This window comes from Sitodiplosis mosellana, unplaced genomic scaffold (genome assembly GCF_009176505.1).
Source record: "Sitodiplosis mosellana isolate CC-2019 unplaced genomic scaffold, AAFC_SMos_1.0 Smas_scaffold_11, whole genome shotgun sequence".
In the NCBI taxonomy this organism is placed as follows: Eukaryota; Metazoa; Arthropoda; class Insecta; order Diptera; family Cecidomyiidae; genus Sitodiplosis; species Sitodiplosis mosellana.
In genome coordinates this window covers 3,732,923-3,751,276 of record NW_022595253.1, presented here as the reverse complement: position 1 = coordinate 3,751,276, position 18,354 = coordinate 3,732,923, and the positions used below count along the sequence as shown (strand labels likewise).

The 18,354-nt window shown below is 35.8% G+C and overlaps 1 protein-coding gene across 1 annotated transcript; it reads right to left on the bottom strand.

Annotated features, from left to right (window-relative positions):
* Positions 1–1,041: 1,041 nt before the first annotated feature.
* LOC129567521 (uncharacterized) lies at positions 1,042–8,755 on the bottom strand. The gene is made up of 9 exons (XM_055444493.1): positions 7,859–8,755; positions 7,073–7,229; positions 5,016–5,109; positions 4,221–4,752; positions 3,092–4,061; positions 2,818–3,004; positions 2,630–2,736; positions 2,436–2,536; positions 1,042–1,501 (listed from the first exon to the last, which is right to left on the bottom strand). Exons 1-9 carry the CDS (start codon positions 7,987–7,989, stop codon positions 1,309–1,311), a joined length of 2,472 nt encoding a protein of 823 aa, XP_055300468.1. The 5' UTR covers positions 7,990–8,755; the 3' UTR covers positions 1,042–1,308.
* Between the last annotated feature and the right edge of the window lie 9,599 nt (positions 8,756–18,354).

Genomic DNA, 18,354 nt, shown 5'->3' with positions numbered 1-18,354 from the left:
TGTTTTCGTTCAATATTTGTGGAATTATCATGGTGGTTATGAGCAAAGCATAACGTATTTTGATTAGTTCAATGCCAACAAAAATGACGAAACTATTTATATTTCCTATCATAAAATAAACACAATTGATTATGGTTGATCAACCATATTCCTATATCACTTCATTTTTGTGACAAATCCAATTTAACCGCTTTGCAATCTGTTGAATTTTAAAATGCCGGCGACGAAGTGATTAGAAAAATGGTGCCCATCAGAGTAAACACACACCCTCTTCTATGGTCAATGAACAGCAGCAAACAAACGAGCCGTCCAAAGTTTAAATAGACGTTGGTTGCATTGATTAATACGAAATAAAAATAGACCAATTGTATTCATAATTGCAGTGTGATAACACACGTATTTACACATTATATCGTTTATTGCTATATACCATCCATAGAATAAACGGCTGAATTCTGTAAACAGTTGTAAATGTTGAATTAAAGCCGAACGAATGACAGTAATATGTTCTTATATTTTATTTATTATTGTTCATCAGAGTGCAACACCATTTTTTATATTCATTTTGAATAAAATGCAATGACGGAAGACGATTTATGTATGCAAAAAAAAAAATGATAACGCGATAAACACAAAATATTGGCAAAGGAAAGCAAACATGGACTTTTTAATGTGTATCTTATGGGCAGGGTTGACGTGTTAATCATTGTACAGATTTTCACTGTTGTCAATAAGAATTCCAAATTGAGAACACGGATGGAACGACGACGTGTGTGACATGATGTGTGCGACGAGCAGATCATAGACTAAATAAAAAGTAGATTTTTTTTCCAGTTTTTGGAAAACAATTGAGTCAACAAATCAAAGTCCAAGAAATGGTCTCTGTTGATACTGTCCTTTCAAGTCAACCGATTTTTTTGCGAGTTAGTGTAAGAGAAGAGTCGTAATTGCTATGCAGACAAAATGAAATTGAATATATACCCGGGAATTCGCCAGTAATGTGAACAATATCCAATCTTTCAATAGAATCAAAGACAACGCTTTAGCAAAGTATATCAAAATTCGTTTATTCAATATTTTCCTTTTGTTTTCCATAAAAATTTGTTCAGACTAGTGCTAACTCGTAATCTATTACTAAACTATGTGAATTGTTTTTTATCGATTTTTTTCTCTTTAAAAATAACATTAACTACACACTTAACAAATAAAGTTTGAGTGGAAAGAGCATCTAAACTGAGTTTACTGCGAACAACATCTCAACAAGTAGGATTCTCTTTCAATTTGTAAATGAATATATGTGAAAATGTGCTAAACCAAATCATCCTCGGAACCGCTATTGTGATTGCTATTACAATTGCTGTTTGCGGCGGAATTTTGAAGAGCCAGTCGTGCCATATCGAACGATACCTGCATTGTGACACCATCATTCTTTTTGTGGCGGTAGGTTAGTGAATTGGCTCGTGGTTTGCGTCGCATCACATGCCGTTCAACCCATTTTAACCTGCAAAAAGATAAGAAGAATTGAAAATAAAACGAATTACATACGTAATCCAAACTTTTCCGCTCCGCAGCAATTTAGTTTACCTCCCGCTTAATGTTTAACCAAAATTTCAATGGATCCTTTTTTCATAGCATTTTTGACCTTAAAATATAACTATTTCGACCATTTTCCATACAAAAGTGTCATTTTCGAACAAAATTTCAAAAATTTCAAGAAATGTTGATTTCGGACCAAATTTATGGGCAAGTAGGTGTTCGGTTGTTTGAAGGCTCCCATTATTTTTGCAAAAAAAAAATCAGTTCTGACCAAAACCCTAAAAAATGGCTTTCTGTATGATTTTTCATACAAAAGTCCATTTTTCGAGGAAAATTTCAAGAAATGTCGATTTTGGACCAAATTTATGGGCAAGTAGGTGTTCGGTTGTTCACAGACTCCCATTATTTTTGCAAAAAAATGGCAGTTTGGCTTGAAACCCTGAAAAATGCTTTTTTCGGGTACTTCCCGTACAAAAGTGTCATTTTTCAAGGTTTTTCAGGTCCTCAGTCGTAGGCTTATGGTACAAAATTGGTAAATCAGAATGGGCTCAAAATCAATCCGAAGCTTTGTCTCGACATGCCAAAACTTTTGGCTTTTACAGATCTCAATTACCTTGTCATTTTTTTTGAGATATTCGGCGAACAAAAAACGCGGACGCGAACGCGGACGACGCCATACGCACATCGCTATTTTACACATTTTTCATAGTAAACAACGTATTTTTGGAGGCATATAAGTCTTGATCGATAGGATTTCATCCCATATACATTGCCTAGTGTACAGATATGTGCTTTTTGAAGTTTGACGTGACGTTATAGTGGTCCGAAAGAGGAGATATCATGAAATTTTGGCTAGTAAAACCAATAAAAAGTAAAAAGTAAGTAAAGTATATACTCACATTGTGAGTACGGAATCTGTCGATGGCAAACGATGCTCGGCTGATGTTTTCACAATATGCGATGATGTAACACGGAATGTAGCTGCCATACCTTTGAGCGCCTGCAATTGCAATCGAGAGTGTGAAAATGTGGTCAAGATGTGGGAAAAGTTATTCTATCAAAGAAATTGTAAATGGATGTGCTGAATACATACCAACATGGCATCTTCATCGGTTGCGTCGTCACCAGCGTAAATAATTTTGATACGTTCCGACCAATCGACACCGAATGCCGTTCGCAAAATGTAAATCGAAGCACGACCTTTGGTAAAATTCGAAGATTTTATTTACTTGGAACCATTTTCAATGTTGCAAATGTTTACAAAAATTCAATTCTTCTTACCTTTATTCCATTGAACCGGTGGTTTCGCTTCAATGGCACATTGCGATTCAGTGGCATTGAAACCGAATGCTTCAATGATGCTTTTAGTTTTTTCGACTAGCTCCTGTCTCAATTCGTTGGGTGTATCACGGTAATGGAAAGTCAACAATGGACCTTTATTTTCAACCCAAGCGCCATCTCTGCAAACCTACAAATGTAGAAAGAATTTTCCGGATGAGCAATTCCTTCGATTTTTTAAATCTTCATTTTGAACTTTAAAAGTTATCCATCCCACCGATTCTTGTAGCGCTTTAAGCAAATCACTGACTTTATCTTCGTACTGCATTGGCAATGGATGAACGAATTTGCTCCCGTCAGCGTGAAGAATTTCCAAACCATGATTACCAGCATATGTGATCCCTTCGATTCCAACCATTTTCTTTACATTTTCGACATTTCTGCCTGAGATTACAGCTACAAATACATCTGAGTGGTTCGACAATCGTTGGATCACATTTTTGGTTTCGTGTGGCAAAATGGCCAGATCTGGATGTGGTGCAATCGGTGCAAGAGTACCATCGTAATCAAGTAACAATGCCAACTTTTGATTGTATCCGATATAATTGAGCAAATAGTCAAAGTCATCAACCGAAACTGGTTGCATTCTTGTGACACCAACATCGTCCTCTTCGATCGAACCCATTGCTTTCAAGAATGATCGCATCCAGAAATTAACATCACACTCCATTTCACGACGCCTCAAGCGGTTCATTCGCAATGATCTCTCATCTTCTGGCATCGTCAACGCACGATGAATAACCTCAGCAGCCTCATCAATTTCATATGGATTGCAAAGCAAAGCTTCGTGCATCATCTCACCAGCACCAGCGAATGGGGAAACAATCAGAACACCCGGCGGTTGATTGATTTGACATGCAACAAATTCTTTGGCCACTAAATTCATACCATCTCGCAATGGTGTGACCAAAGCGACGTCAGCATCACGATAGTAAGCGGCAAGCTCTTGTTGTCCAACACAACCGAAAATGTAACGGATTGGCGACCAGTTGGCGGTGGTGAATCGACCATTTATTCTACCGACTAATTGATCCATTTCTTCTTTGAGCTGCTGGTATTCCGACACATCGGTACGTGATGGTACCGAAATCTGCAACAATGAAACTTGTTCACGGTGCTCTGGATGCTTCTCCAACAAAACTTCGAACGCTTTTAAGCGATTCACCAAACCTTTTGTGTAATCCAATCTAAGAAGAATGGCAATTAAGGCAAAGAAATCAATATCATTAATTGTGTTTGGTCATGAGAGTTTTGAAGTCGAGTTTAAATTTAAAAATGAATATTTTCATCGTGTTTTTGATCCTCAATTGTACTAAAAATAATAATTACTCAATCTTATATCTCACCTGTCAACGCCGAGAATGATTTTCTGTTGTGTTTTGAATATCTTCTTGGCGCCTCTGGCTAAATCGACGAAACGATCGAATGGGATTCCGATTGGAAGTGGTCGAACCCGAACTGAACGGCCATTCTGTTCAACCAAAAGATTTTTGCGATCAACACGGCATCCCAAATGCCGTTGACAGCAATCAACAAAGTTCAAGCAATAGTCGCGAATATGAAAACCGACCATATCACAGCTCAAAATGCCTTGAAGAATTTCATCGGCCCATGGGAACAAACGGAAGATGTCCCATGGTGGGAATGGAATGTGCAAGAAAAATGCCAATTGACATGGTAAATTTCTCTCTTCTGCAGCTTCGCGCACCCAATTAGCAGCCAACATCAGTTGATAATCGTGAATCCATACGATCGGAACGTTTTGACTGGCTGTGTTTCGTTTGTGACACTTTTCCAAGGCTTCGATCGTTTTCATTGCAAACAATTTGTTGACTTTGACATAGTTTCGCCAGTCATCGGCTGAGAATGCGGCACGACCTGCAATTTGAGGTTATGTTATGAATGGTCTGAATAGAGAGTATTGCACCAAAAGTCGACAGTTTGACATTTCTCACATACACACATACTGTCACAGGCTTGTGCCGATACGCAAATCTATTCCAATACGGTTCTCAAAATACAACATCCCATTCAACAGCAAAAGTACAATAGCACGTCTATTGCGTGTCATTGAAACTCAAATCATTTTTCGTGCAAACATTTTTTTTAAAATAAATAAATATTTCCTACAAATAAATTACCTGGCATTGAGTGGAAAAGTGGCCAAAAAGTACCATTACAGCATCCATTATAATATGAATCGAATTCAGTTGGATTCGCCTCAACGCAAACCACCTATCAAACATTTTCACAAAAAAGAGAAACAGAAGAAAAAAAACCGATACAATTTTTCAAGTTGCGTAAGTTTGTGTTTACAACTTATTTTGTTTTTGTCGTTCGAACTGATTTCGAAAGTAAAAATGAAAACGCGGAAAAAAGGAAAGCGAGAGCAAAAAAACACTCGCTTTTTGCGATCAAGGGGCAACGCAAAAATCTCGGTTACATGGCCAACGCAATATCAATTCATCATACATATATGTGGAAAACGAGTGACAATGCGACGTAAGATATCGATAGCCATATAGATTATGCAGTGTGGTGTGTCTGCCGCAGGTTACACAGTTCACGCGCCATTAACGTACAGCATAAAAATATTCTGGAGAGCTGGACCAAAATACTCTCGCGATACCGATTAAAGCAGCCGAATGAACGACCGCTCTCTGTTTTGCCTGGCGAAAAAAAGCGACAGTGTCTACAGTCGCATCAATTGATTAAAAAAGAATAAGCGTGCGTCTTTCACATCGCCTGCTTTTCTATTTTACATTTTGTGTAACAAACAACAACACGATGTTATTTTTTCTTCTTCTCACTCTTCAGTTCAGTGAGTTCGCCCAGATCGTGTGCGAATGTGTGTGTGCGCGGTCGCGCACTTCATCTTTGTTGGAAATGATAAGGATTTATCAATTGAATTTCAATTTTTTCATGTTTCTGAACTGTCTTGTCTGTTTTGGTCCGTTCATCTCTCGCTCATCGTGTCGCGCTGCTATTGTCGTCGCTTGTTTACGCAAGCTATCTTGCAGATGCTCATTTATTTTCTGCATACACGATTAATTCGGAATATCGAACGAAAAATAAAATTAAAAGGGACTATTGAAATCATCGATTTAAAGTTCAACAATTGCACAAACGCACACACATTCACACATGCGTTCATTATCCAAAATTGATATAGTTTCCTACACACAATTCGCATCCATCTCTGTCTGCCCATTTGGTATTCTCACACTCATTCGTTTATGCTATCGCATCGGCGTAATGATTAGACAATTTTTCGATGACAAAAGTGGCTTAGTTCACGAGCAAATAAGCGATAATTACTATACATGTAACCCAAAATGAGGGGTCAGTTTTTGTCGCCAACAAATCAAACAGAAAACAGACATGACGAGTTTGTTTGCATAATTTCAACCATTCCCAGAATCCGAGCAATGAAAAATACTGATAGAGGAAGCGAATTACAACTGTTTTTCTTCTTTCCAGCGATCATTTCACAATATCAACAAATGAAAATGCTGACTTCAAATGAACAGTTCACATGTTTTGATTACATAATTTGGTATTAAATGAAACGTAGTGAAAACTATAACGATGCGGAAAAAAAACTACTGATCACGTAAGAAAAGTGATTTAATCAGGCTGACGTGTATCATGATATTTTGGATTTTTTGTGCTCGATGTTTTCATTAAAATCCCTCATTTATTTCTTATTTCAATTGCATCAAATGGCACAGTAATTTATTATCACTAACCATTTTATTTCGATTCAACGGAGATTAGTTCAAAGATTAGACGCGACAGAAGATGAAGCAACCGATTCATTATTATTTAATCAGAACCGTTTTTTTCAGTCAATGACAGATAGCTGAGGATATATGCTGAGCATAGAAACTCAGTAAGCTGAGATTGGGACATTTTGACTTTATGACGTGTAGTCCATACAAATTTATGATGGCACGCATACAATTTCGTGCATTTCATCATGCATTTATATGGACTACACGTCATAAAGTCAAAATGTCCCATCTCAGCCTACTGAGTTTCTATGCTAAACATATATCCTCAGCTATCTGTCATTGACTGGTTTTTTTGCATAGCATCGAGAGAGAAAAAAACGAAGACATTTTTTTTACTATTTGAAGGTTATAAAATCTGCGAAGCAAGCGGTTTTCTTATGCATTAAGATAGAAAAAAATATTACCTGATCCGAACGTAAGCCAGCAGTTGGAGTTTGATCGCTTGGATCTGATTCAGGAATTTCGCCCAATGGCTCTTTGCTATGAATACCTGGCCATCCAACCCATAAACCGTTACCTTTTATTACAACTGGAGCAACAGCTGTTACCAAACCACCAGCGCTGAAACGAGCAAAACAGTAATCACATTTAGTATATAGCTTAGCGAGTATTGTTTTGTTTTGTAACTGTCTCAATTGGTGTCTGATACGGCTAGATAATGAGTGATATGATATATTTTTTTTTCAAAATTTCGGTACAAAAAACAGAAAAACAAAAACGAAACCCGTGATTTTCACACACCCGTGAACACATCATGCTTATAAAATAACCATTTAAACCATTTTGACCTTAAACTTTAAGCTATTTTTATCGAAGGAACGAAGAAGAACCCCCACTGTTTGGATAAGCCCGGCAAGAGATGAAAACTAAAGCGTGATCATTCAGTGATAAGAGATGTAAGCAATACGTAATAGCAGAAGAATTCTTTATCTACGTGTTTTTTATTGTCATAAATGCATTATGGAAATTCTTCAGATAACGACTGTACGAATCTGTTACACATTATCGCATAATACATCGATTTTGTTTCTGTCATTGTTATATTTTATTATATTTTTGAATGAGTCATATTATAATATCACATGCAGTAATATTATTAGTTGATGTGGGATGATTGGATGTACTTAAGTTTGTTTTGTTCATATTAATCGAATGTGGCGGAAAAAGAAAAATTTTCCACTGCAAATTACCTGGCACAACGTGAAAGTTCACCAGTTTTTGGATCTTTCTTCAGTACAAATGGCAAACGATTCGACACAACGATCATGCTGGCTTTTATCGTTGGCTCACTCTGAGTCACCGTAATCTGTGGTTCAACCATTTTTTCTTTCTATTTCGCTTTAATTTTGTTTTCAAATAATTTTTAGGGATATAAAATACAATTTTGTCACAATTCACTTCGTTGGAAAAATAATTTTTTTTCAAATTTTTCGTTCAATGTCGTTTTGATTTTATCCTTCTTTTTGTTTAACAAACTATTAAGGCTTGTAAATTTGTCATTGATTAAAAAGCACTTGAAAACTTTTGTCAGTTTATTTTTCTTCAGAAAATATGTTTCGATTTAGAACTTGTGCAACGAAAAATCGTTGAAGAAGTGAGACGAGTCGTCGAATTATGTGATGTTTATCGATGAAACGACATAATCAAACTGAGCGAAATGAGTGAGATGCTCGAAAGGACATTAACGATCACTGATTACTGCAGGCCGAGAATTAAACAACGACAATGGAATACATGTCACAGACACCACGATAATGTTGTCAGTGTTAATGGGTGTGAATAAATTGGCACACAAACGCGGATCTATACATTCTCTTGATCACTTTCACGGACACTCGCACAATCAATCCAGTCTCTGTGTTTGTGGACCGCACCACCAAAGTATTTCCAAATTTAATCATTAAATACAGTAGAGAGAGAGAAACAAAAAAGAAACGCGGCCGTTATCTCACTGAAATGTGCATCAACAAAATAGGCTCAAACGAACAAACTCAAAACAGTGTGCACCGAATCAGACTCACAATACCACAACTGAACGGCGTGATACAGCTTTTCATTGTGTGTCCGTTGTAAAACAAGAGTTGTTTGTTTCAGGCGCTCGTATGCCTGTTGATTTTCACTCATTTCGGCTTTTGAACTGATAAACTGATAAACCGATCGGCCAATACATAGGGAAATTGATAGCAATTGTATGGGTTGAAATCAATGTGATGAATTGTATTAGTATTTGAATATGCGGTTCATCTTTGCACACACCAAACCTTATTTTGATAGTAAGTCCAAATGTTTGGCCATTATCTGCTTTTGTTTTTGTTCAATTTAAAGCAAGTTTTGTTATTGTTCTTGTGTGCGGTTGTCATGTCGTAATCAGTGAATATTTCCCAATTGAATGACACAACCGGGTGGAATGTTCTAGGTATTGGAGTTTTTTTTTGCTGTTGCCCTTGTAACGAGAATTCCACCGAAAATTAGTCATTCATTCATTGTGTAAACAATTGCTGGAAAATTCAGACAATTTATTTTATCAACACCTTTTCGGGCTACACTTATCAATATCAAAACAATAGGTTTTGGTTTCACTGTATGGAAAACATCTACCTCACCTTTTCTCCTTGATGGCAAATGTGGAAGTGCGCATTACGCGCAACGCGTACGATGTACTTTTCCACGTTGATACAAATTTGGCGGCCGGTGATTTTGCCAGATAATGAATCACACAAAACACGAATTGGATTTGATAGCGTCTAACGCTACTCAAAGATAAAAAAAACCACGATCGTTCATAATCAAACGTGTTTGAAAAAATTCGACATAGGATTAATACAGCGACATGCATCGGCATACCGCCGTTACGCGATTCTCATATCAAACGATTTTACTAACTTAATTTGTGTTTTAATCTCGAGATATTTTTGGCCGCATGCGCTCGCCTTTTTCGTTCACTATATACCCCTCACAGCAAGAGTATACGGCGTGACTGGTTATTTTCGGAAAATTTCATTCACACGGCAGACATTCAGTCACCAGTCGTATTCTTTGGGTCGCCGCTATGAAATATCTACTTTAAAGCGACAGTCGCTTACGTTACGGAACCGAATCCTCACATTCGAGTGAACATGTGATTGATATAATTGTTTCTTTTTGTTTGGTCAGAAAAAAAACGTTGTCATTGAACATTTGTGTATCAGTTTCAGTTCATTGTATTCACTTCCGAATTGTCTGATTGCAAATCAAGATCAAAATGGATCGGCTTGAATTCGTCACTTCCTGGAACAAATGCTTTTGCACCGATCTAACGCATGATGTCACACAAATTGGTTACTTAAGCTTAAGATTCGTTTTTTTTTCTTGTCACTGTTGTTTTTTATTCAAGAATCTTATATATTTAAAACGTATTCTTTTTTCGTTTTATGGTAGGTTGAATAGAACGTAGCCTGACTTTGGGGTTATCATTGGACAGTGACTAGCCGAGAATTCATTTGATGTATTCCGTTGTGACGTCGTCATTTTTGCACTGTTACTAGTTCCTTGGTGTTCGCAGAGCAATTGATACGATTTAAAATGGAGATCATTGGCGTCTTTTTTGCTGGGATGAATGTTCGTTTTTTTTTTGAGTATTATCGCCCTGCATTATCAACCACTAAAATTTGTCAACCGACTTTGATTGGCGACGACATTAAATCGTAATGATGAATTTTCATTCAAATCGCGAAGCAAGGTATTCTCTTCGCCTTCCTTTACGTTAATTTTTTTCCCTTTAATTTCATTTTAATGAGCTGGTTAATTTGAACAAAACTTGAACTTGACATAACCGAAGTGGCATGACCTTGTGGTAGTATTGGTCGGTGCAAAAAAATCATGTTTATATTTAATGTTGACAGAAAAGCGAGTAAATACTCTAGTTCAGTCTAGTCAGCATTTAGCGTAAACAACGTGTGAACGAGATCACGTGAACAGCCACCAATGATCATCGTATTTATGAATGTACTGTACACGGACGCACGTAGTGCGCGCTCCTTTACATACATCAAACGTGTAGGAACGGAAAAATGTTGAGCAGCCTGAAATGAGCTCTTTTTTGCCCGCATCGTCATCATCATTGTCACTGTAGTCGTCGTCGTCTCCCAGTTCTCTTCGGGTTTTACGTTTCAATCAAATTATCGCATTTGAATGATGGGAAACGGTGTCGCCGATAATGAGAATGGAAAACGCGCCAATTTGATGATTTTTTCACTCTTCTTCTAGATTAAATCACGCTTGATTCAGGAGATATGACACAATTTAGAGACCAGCCGATTAAATGTCAATGTTTGTATTGCGCGGCAATTTTTCTACAGAACCCAAACAAAGGCAATCCTTTGTCTCCGTTCAAAATTGTACACAACAATTTGTTTCGTTCGTTGTTTTGCTGCAATGAATCGTAGATCGATCGAAAAAAATTGAGTTCAGCAAAACAAAACTGTGTCAATACTTTTTGAGCATCAACCGTCGTTCGATCAGAGTCTGCGTAAATCAAAGTGATTGTTCGTCTAAAAGCTTGAAATTTGGCGAAATTCGAACCAAAACAACAATTTGCTAGTCATTTTAGTTCTTTGCCATTCACTCATCAAATCATATCATTATTGTTATTTAATTCAACTCACGAAAAATTTGTAGAATTGATATTGACACATTGCTATCACAATTTCATAGTTCATTTTTTCATATATGTGTTGTGTCCTGTGTGCGTCATTCATGGCCAGCTATCGTCCGTTATTCGTTTTGTCGGCTGTTCCGTGCACGGATCACTTTTTTTCTTGTTTTCAACTGGCGACATATTTTCTTCGATTTTGCCCCGTTTTTTGCGAGACCATTCTTTTTGATAATAATTCAATAATTGGGCACAATGAATTTTTCTTGTTGCTTCACTTCTTATTTTTTGCTATGTGTATTTGTGTGGATGTGAGCAGTTTGAATCCAGTATGAAGTGGAATTGCAACGTTATTGATTTGATTTGTGATATTAAATGATTTAGAAAATTTCATGTGGATTTTTTGAAAGATGTAAAGCATTTGAGTAGCAAACCACTTTGATGTTCACAATAAAAATAGGATGAATGTTCTAGCTGAGTGGCAATCCAATATGAATTAACGGTAAGTACGCTTCCACGCAAGAGATGGCGCTGGGGAGCAACAACAGTATCGTTCTTATTAGAGCTTCATTTCGTTCCAATTCTGTAGTCAATTGAAGACGGAAAAGGAAAATAAAACTTATTTTTTGTTAATTTTTATTAAAAAAAAAAAAGGAAATCGGCTAAGAAAAGGATGTTAAAGTTGCAAAAATGAAAGAAGTGAAATGGTTTAGCGAGAGATGCTTATGAACAAGCCGATTAAAACTGAAAAATCATTCTGATTAAATGACCATATCATTTGAATTGAACGTTTAATATCATTTGCAAAAAACTGGATTTTGCCAGAAATATTGATATGAAATATCAAATGAAATTCCATTGGTAAAGCCGAATTATTTCTACCTGCAAAACCCATTAGTAGTATTTAATGAGGAGATTCTTTGTGGTTAAGTATTGGTTATGTAATGGGTTGTGTGCAAGAATCTTTCGACGTTGCTCTAAATGAATGTATGAATGAAAACGGAGAGAAAAAAACGGCAAAAACCACATCGACAACAACAAAAACACAGTACACAGGAACTAGAGTGGCATCATAACATGCATGTACTCAGAATGTAAGCCTACCAAAATTGTATTCGCTGGTGACGATGCTCATGGATATGTGCTGCTGAAATGTGTGTACACGTACAGAAAAAAAGTGGGCGGTCCTTATTTCAGTAGGCATATACAAATAACTACGTTCACAGCGACTGCTGGTTCTTTTTTTTTGCCTCAATGCAGTATTTATTTTTACTTCTGTGAGAGCATTTTTCCATCCTTTGTGAATATGTGTCGAGCCGATATTGCGTAACCATACTCTCTTCCTCTTTTCAAAAGAAAAAAAATATTGTTCAATAGATTCCGCCAAGAGACTTGGGCCATAATTGATATGCAACATTTAACATTTTCAACTTCGACTTAAGACGATGGGAAGGCTCGTTGGCTGTGAAATTTGTACACAAAGACAAATATACAGCACATTTCTCACGATTCAAAAATTCAACTTTCGCACAAAATGAGACAAACAATAGAACAACGTCATTTATTACCAGAAAAACAATAATTTGACACTGAAACCGAAATTGAACTCTTCAAATAAGACGTCTAACAGTTACACATACCTCAAATTCGATGATATTTACCAAATATTTATTTTACTGAGCATTTTATTTATAGTCTATACCAAACGCTCTCCAATGGTTGCAAAATAATATTCAGATGGAAATGTTCGATTGGTTGTCAGATTTCACATTTCTTTCTAACAATGATCCTTGCCAAAAAAAATACAAAACGAGTTTCTATTAAAGATGGAATCATTTAAATCGGGCAGGCAAACGTACAACATACGCACACGTTTAGCTCGAATAATAATCGAAGTTGTGAAAAAAGCATGCATTTCCATCCAGTTTGGGAGAGGAGTAGCTCTAAAATGTGGTTGAAACATTTGCCTCGGATCGACCGTAGTATATAAGGCGAAAATATCGTTTGATCGTGGAGGTTGTATTGATATGTGTGTTGTATGTGTTCTTTATACTAAACTTACCCACTTTTTTCGCGTTGCTGTTATTGCTGTTGCTTTCGAATTGTGTTTTTTCCTCGCTCTCTTTCTCTCTCTCCCTTGATATCTCGGTGGTGAATTTTGCTGTATTGTATTGTATAGCTCGTGTCGCTGCTGAACTTTTTTGCTGCCGAACAAATCGCACTCTTCATTTAATTTCCACTTACGTTTGTACACTTTTTTAGTTCGGTGTCGTGATATATATATATATTTTCTCTACCAAATGGTGTTTTGCTGCTTATTGTCATTGTTATTTTGCTATTGTATCAATGGAGTCGAATACACACATTTGATTTTCATATAAAGGTGAAAAACAGTGGCACAGTCGTCCTCGTCGTCGATCTGTGCTCATTTCGAATCATTTATAGTTTGTTGCCATTTTGTGCGTTTGTTGTCATTTAACATTGTGAAGAACTAGAGTAACGACTTTGTCGAAGCTTTTCAGTGCCCGGTTTTATTTTATTTTTTTGAACAATACATTTCTACCAATTAAAACTGGTCAGACAGTTGAACAATGCGCATAAAATTGTAAATGAACAATCGATGAATACCGCCGCCTTTCAACGAAAATTCACACTTTTTCTTTGAAAAAACTACTTGGAGAGGATAAAAAAAATATTTCTAGAAGAAAGAGAACTTTGTGTAAAGAATAAAGTTGTGAATTTACTTGAATTAATCACTGGATTTTATAGAAACTTTTTGATGTATAAATAAGAATAGTTGAGATGGTGATATTCTGTGATTTGTTTGTCTTCATTAAAATAGGGTGAAAACGCAGACTTTTTCTACGTAAGTGTTCACATCTTTTTTTTATTCCCTTACTTTTATGTTGATTTGATACATCAAATTGTCGCTGTTTCTTGTGTTAGTGATGTGGCATCGCGGTTTTTACGTCACAATTTGATATTTTTATTCTTCCTGTTGAACCAGTTCGGAACCAATTATTCAAACGAACGTCTTTTTGATCCAACCTTTTTAGCACTACATTAAATGTAGAGCTACTAATTTTTAATTTAACTTTTTTTTTCGTCTTAATACTTTTTGACTACTGAAACAAATTATGGTGAATTTGAATTTTATGCTCATTTTTTTTATTCAATTTAAACTAGTGGCAGTAACGATAAATGAATGCATAGTGTCATGAAACGCTTATCAAATTTTTATTATCAAATGTTTTTTAAAAATTACATTAATCTTTCGTATAGTATTTTTTTGAGTCTTGAACAGAATTAAAGTGACTTTTGATTCTATGCTGATATTGTTTATTCAATTTAAACCAGAGGCAGTATATATCTTTCAAAAAAGAAATTAAACCAAGATCTTGTAATTCATTATTGAGATAACTGAGAAAATCTTTTTTCTGTACCTACTTTGTTGCTAGGAGCATTTAACTCGAAAAAAATTCGTTTTATGCGAAGAATATGCGCTTCAACTCATAGTATGTGCCGATTTCTTCGTACTATGCGTATTATGCGTATTATGCGGTGCCTATTCGTTAGAAGTGCACACATTCGATGTCCGAATACTGCACATAGACCATTCATACTGCGAATAATTTCGCATGAGTCCTACTAAAATGTTTCCTTCTCTGATTGGTCACACGTCACAATATCGACTATTTTGAACTCAAAATTGCAACGACTTTTTTCATGTAAAAATTCAAGAAATACTTGATTGCAAGTGTTTGATTTGTACTTTTTTCTGCTCACATTTTTTGCTGATTATTTTTGTTAACTTCAATCATTTGTACATATGGATTTTTTTATTATTTATAATCCAGATGCTATTTCCAAGTATAATGAATCGTCGCACTTATTTTTTCAATGATTTTTATATCTACCAAAACTATCGGCGGTTTTAGTTCAATATTTGTATACTATAACATTTTGATTTTCGTTTTCATTCTTATTCTTTGCTATTATATTTTAATTTTGTGTTATATTTAAATTCAATTTTCATCAAATAAGAACAATCTCATTAGCAAGAGATTTGATAAATATTAAAGACAGAAATTGTTGATATCAAATATTGTTCTATTTTTAAATTATAGTTTCAAATCGGCTAATAAATGTTCAAAGTTGTGTTCATACATCGAACATTTTTTTGTAACTTCGCTAAAAATGGTTTGAGATAGGGTTGAATTTCGAAAATACAGCCTAGGGAAAGAAATAATTGTGTTGTATTTAAATTCTGGGGAATTATTAATAAAGTTCTTTCCGTCACCAATCACGAAATTGGGAAAGCGTATCTTTATTTGCCATTTCGAAGAAGCGCCACTTACGGCTGTTTCAAATCGAAATTATATTGATATATTATACTGATCAGTAATATAATCATATCGTCAAAGATCCAACAAACATTCATTTCATTCGAATCGAATAAACATCGGCAATAATAACAAAAACGTCAACAAATTTATAACTTCGAAGTGAATTCACCCTTTTGTTGAATTAAGTCAACAAGGAAATGTATAGAAAAGTTTTTTGCCTCAACGACAATTGTGATAAAAACATATTAGAAGCAATTTATATGCGAAAAAAGTATTTGTTTGACGAGTATCGAACATTTGTGAATTCTGTACCCTTGATCGAAATGATGATCATTTGAGGAATGCCACTTGTATTTATGAGCATTCCTTTAATTGCGTTTAGCATCGAGTGTGAAGTGTACAAATGTGATGGGAAACCAAAATAACAGAAATAACTCGAACCGAAGCAAATTCATGGAACTCATGCGCAGTTCAAGAAAAAATTGAAGTAGCACAAACAACTGCGAAGAAGAGAAGAAATACACGATGACCGCATTTTCGAAGTAATTAAATGAGCCCGATGGCATTTCATATCATTTTCGTTTCATATCATTTCCATATATTCAAACTAGTTGCAAGAAATTTTCAACACTGCACGCGCGATTCCATTGACAAAGTTCCGTTCCGAACAGTTCTTCCACCGAAATTAAATACACTTAATTTCTGAGTATTCATTCGGCCGGGGCCGAAACAACAAATACAAATTCGATTTCAATGAAAATTTGCTGTTGATCTATCATACGGTACTTGGAGTAGGTGTTTCATGATCAATTGTGTTTGTTTTATACTTTTTTACTTACCCTTTCATGTTACCGTCGTTGTATTTGTGTCACCATTTTTTCATCCTTTTCGGTGATGTTTACTTTCGGTAAATATGATAATACTTATGAAATGTGATGTTTTGATGCATTTCATTTACTAACACCGCTCATGAATTCCACTCAGCACAATTCTGATCGAAGCTGAAACTTGTCACCAAACTGGTCAAATATTTGTCTTGTGCTGTACAGAACGATTATAAAAAAAACGAGAGAGAAAAAACACTGAATAATTCGATCAACATTCCCAAATTCAATGGGATATGAAACAAACAGCTTCATGCATTCTTCCAGTTTCAAAGAACTTCAGAGTTTTTTTTAGTTTGTTGATGCGAATAGTTTTAGTTTTTTTCAGAGCACCAACTATTTTCACATATGCTTATTTTTTCTATTTTTACATATGTTTGTTTGGTTGGCTGCTGTGTCAGTAGCCCGTGCCAATGTAAACAATGCCACGATCGCATTGTTCAATGCTTTCTAGGCTATTCGTTTTGTATGCGTCATTTATGGCATCAATGAATTGAACTAAAGAAGAATTTTCTTCAATTTCAGACGGGAATATCTGTGAATACTCAAATGACAACGGTTTCATGGTATTGATTTCCAATTCAATGAATTTAAAATGCATTGTTATTCATGCAAAAGATAAAATTCAAAACTCAAAATCCAAAATATGCATTTCCCCGTTTCGTTCATTATATCGCGCATAATAATTACGACAATAATTACTGCAAGCAACACCATTCCTCAACCTCTACGTCCCAATATTGTTTGTGTAGTTTTGCTTTGTGAAAGCTGTGTGCAGCTGGATGTGCCATATTGTTCCCTATATTTAAGAGTAGTTGTCGTTTTTTTCTCTCGTCGGTTCCATCATGTACCGTTTGATGCAGCCATCAAAAACTGAGTAAATCTGCAAACGGTGATGCCGAAAATTTATCCGCATCGTGTATAAGCGCTAGGCCATATGCGTGTATGTTTTGTTGCGGTGTGGCTCGTAGCCATTGCAGTAATTCGCTAAATGCATTTTCATTATTGATGCCGAAAAAAGACCAAACGTTGAATGTTTTAAATAGTTTTTTCGAGTCCTTTTGTTCGTGGTTCTTTTCTCTCTCTCTTTTTCTATTTAACACCACGCTGTCGATACGAACTCAAACAGCATGTCGCATTCTTAATTTGAAAGGCGAAATATGAACAGCGAAAAAAAACATGTGAACATTGAACGCAAAAAAAAACTGTAGCCTTTTTAGAGTTCTCTCTGTATTCTGGCAGCACCATTTGACTGACTGGTACTCTAACCAAAATGGATGCAATGAACGGTAAGCGCAATTGAATGATTTTTGAGCATCGAACCCAAACCAGTTCCCATCGAGAGCCGAGAATATAGAGACACACACACGGGCGAACGGTATGCATTAAAAACGACCACCTATTTTCATGCGTATTTATTCGTCATTGTTGCGTTAAATACACACCGAGATTTCATTTTTGACGTACGTGTTTCACTTTTCAAACACGGGAAAATGTTGCATTTAAAACTCTAAACAGCAACAATGGGCCAGACACAAGAGAGAGAAAGAGGGAAAACAAACGGACAAATAGCAAATGGTCCAACCCACTGTGATTACTTTATAAATATTGGGAAGTGATCGTCGTCAACCTTCCGACGGCTGATGCTGCTTTTTTTTCCAGAGATTACTATGGGATCTTTTTATTCATATGGGATAGAAATATCGCATAAAAGTGACAGATATTTTTCACGCGTTGCGTTCAACGAAACGCATAAATACACAATAGCGATTCTGCACACACAGAGTCGCTATTTTTTCGTTATACTCTTCACACTACATTGACTT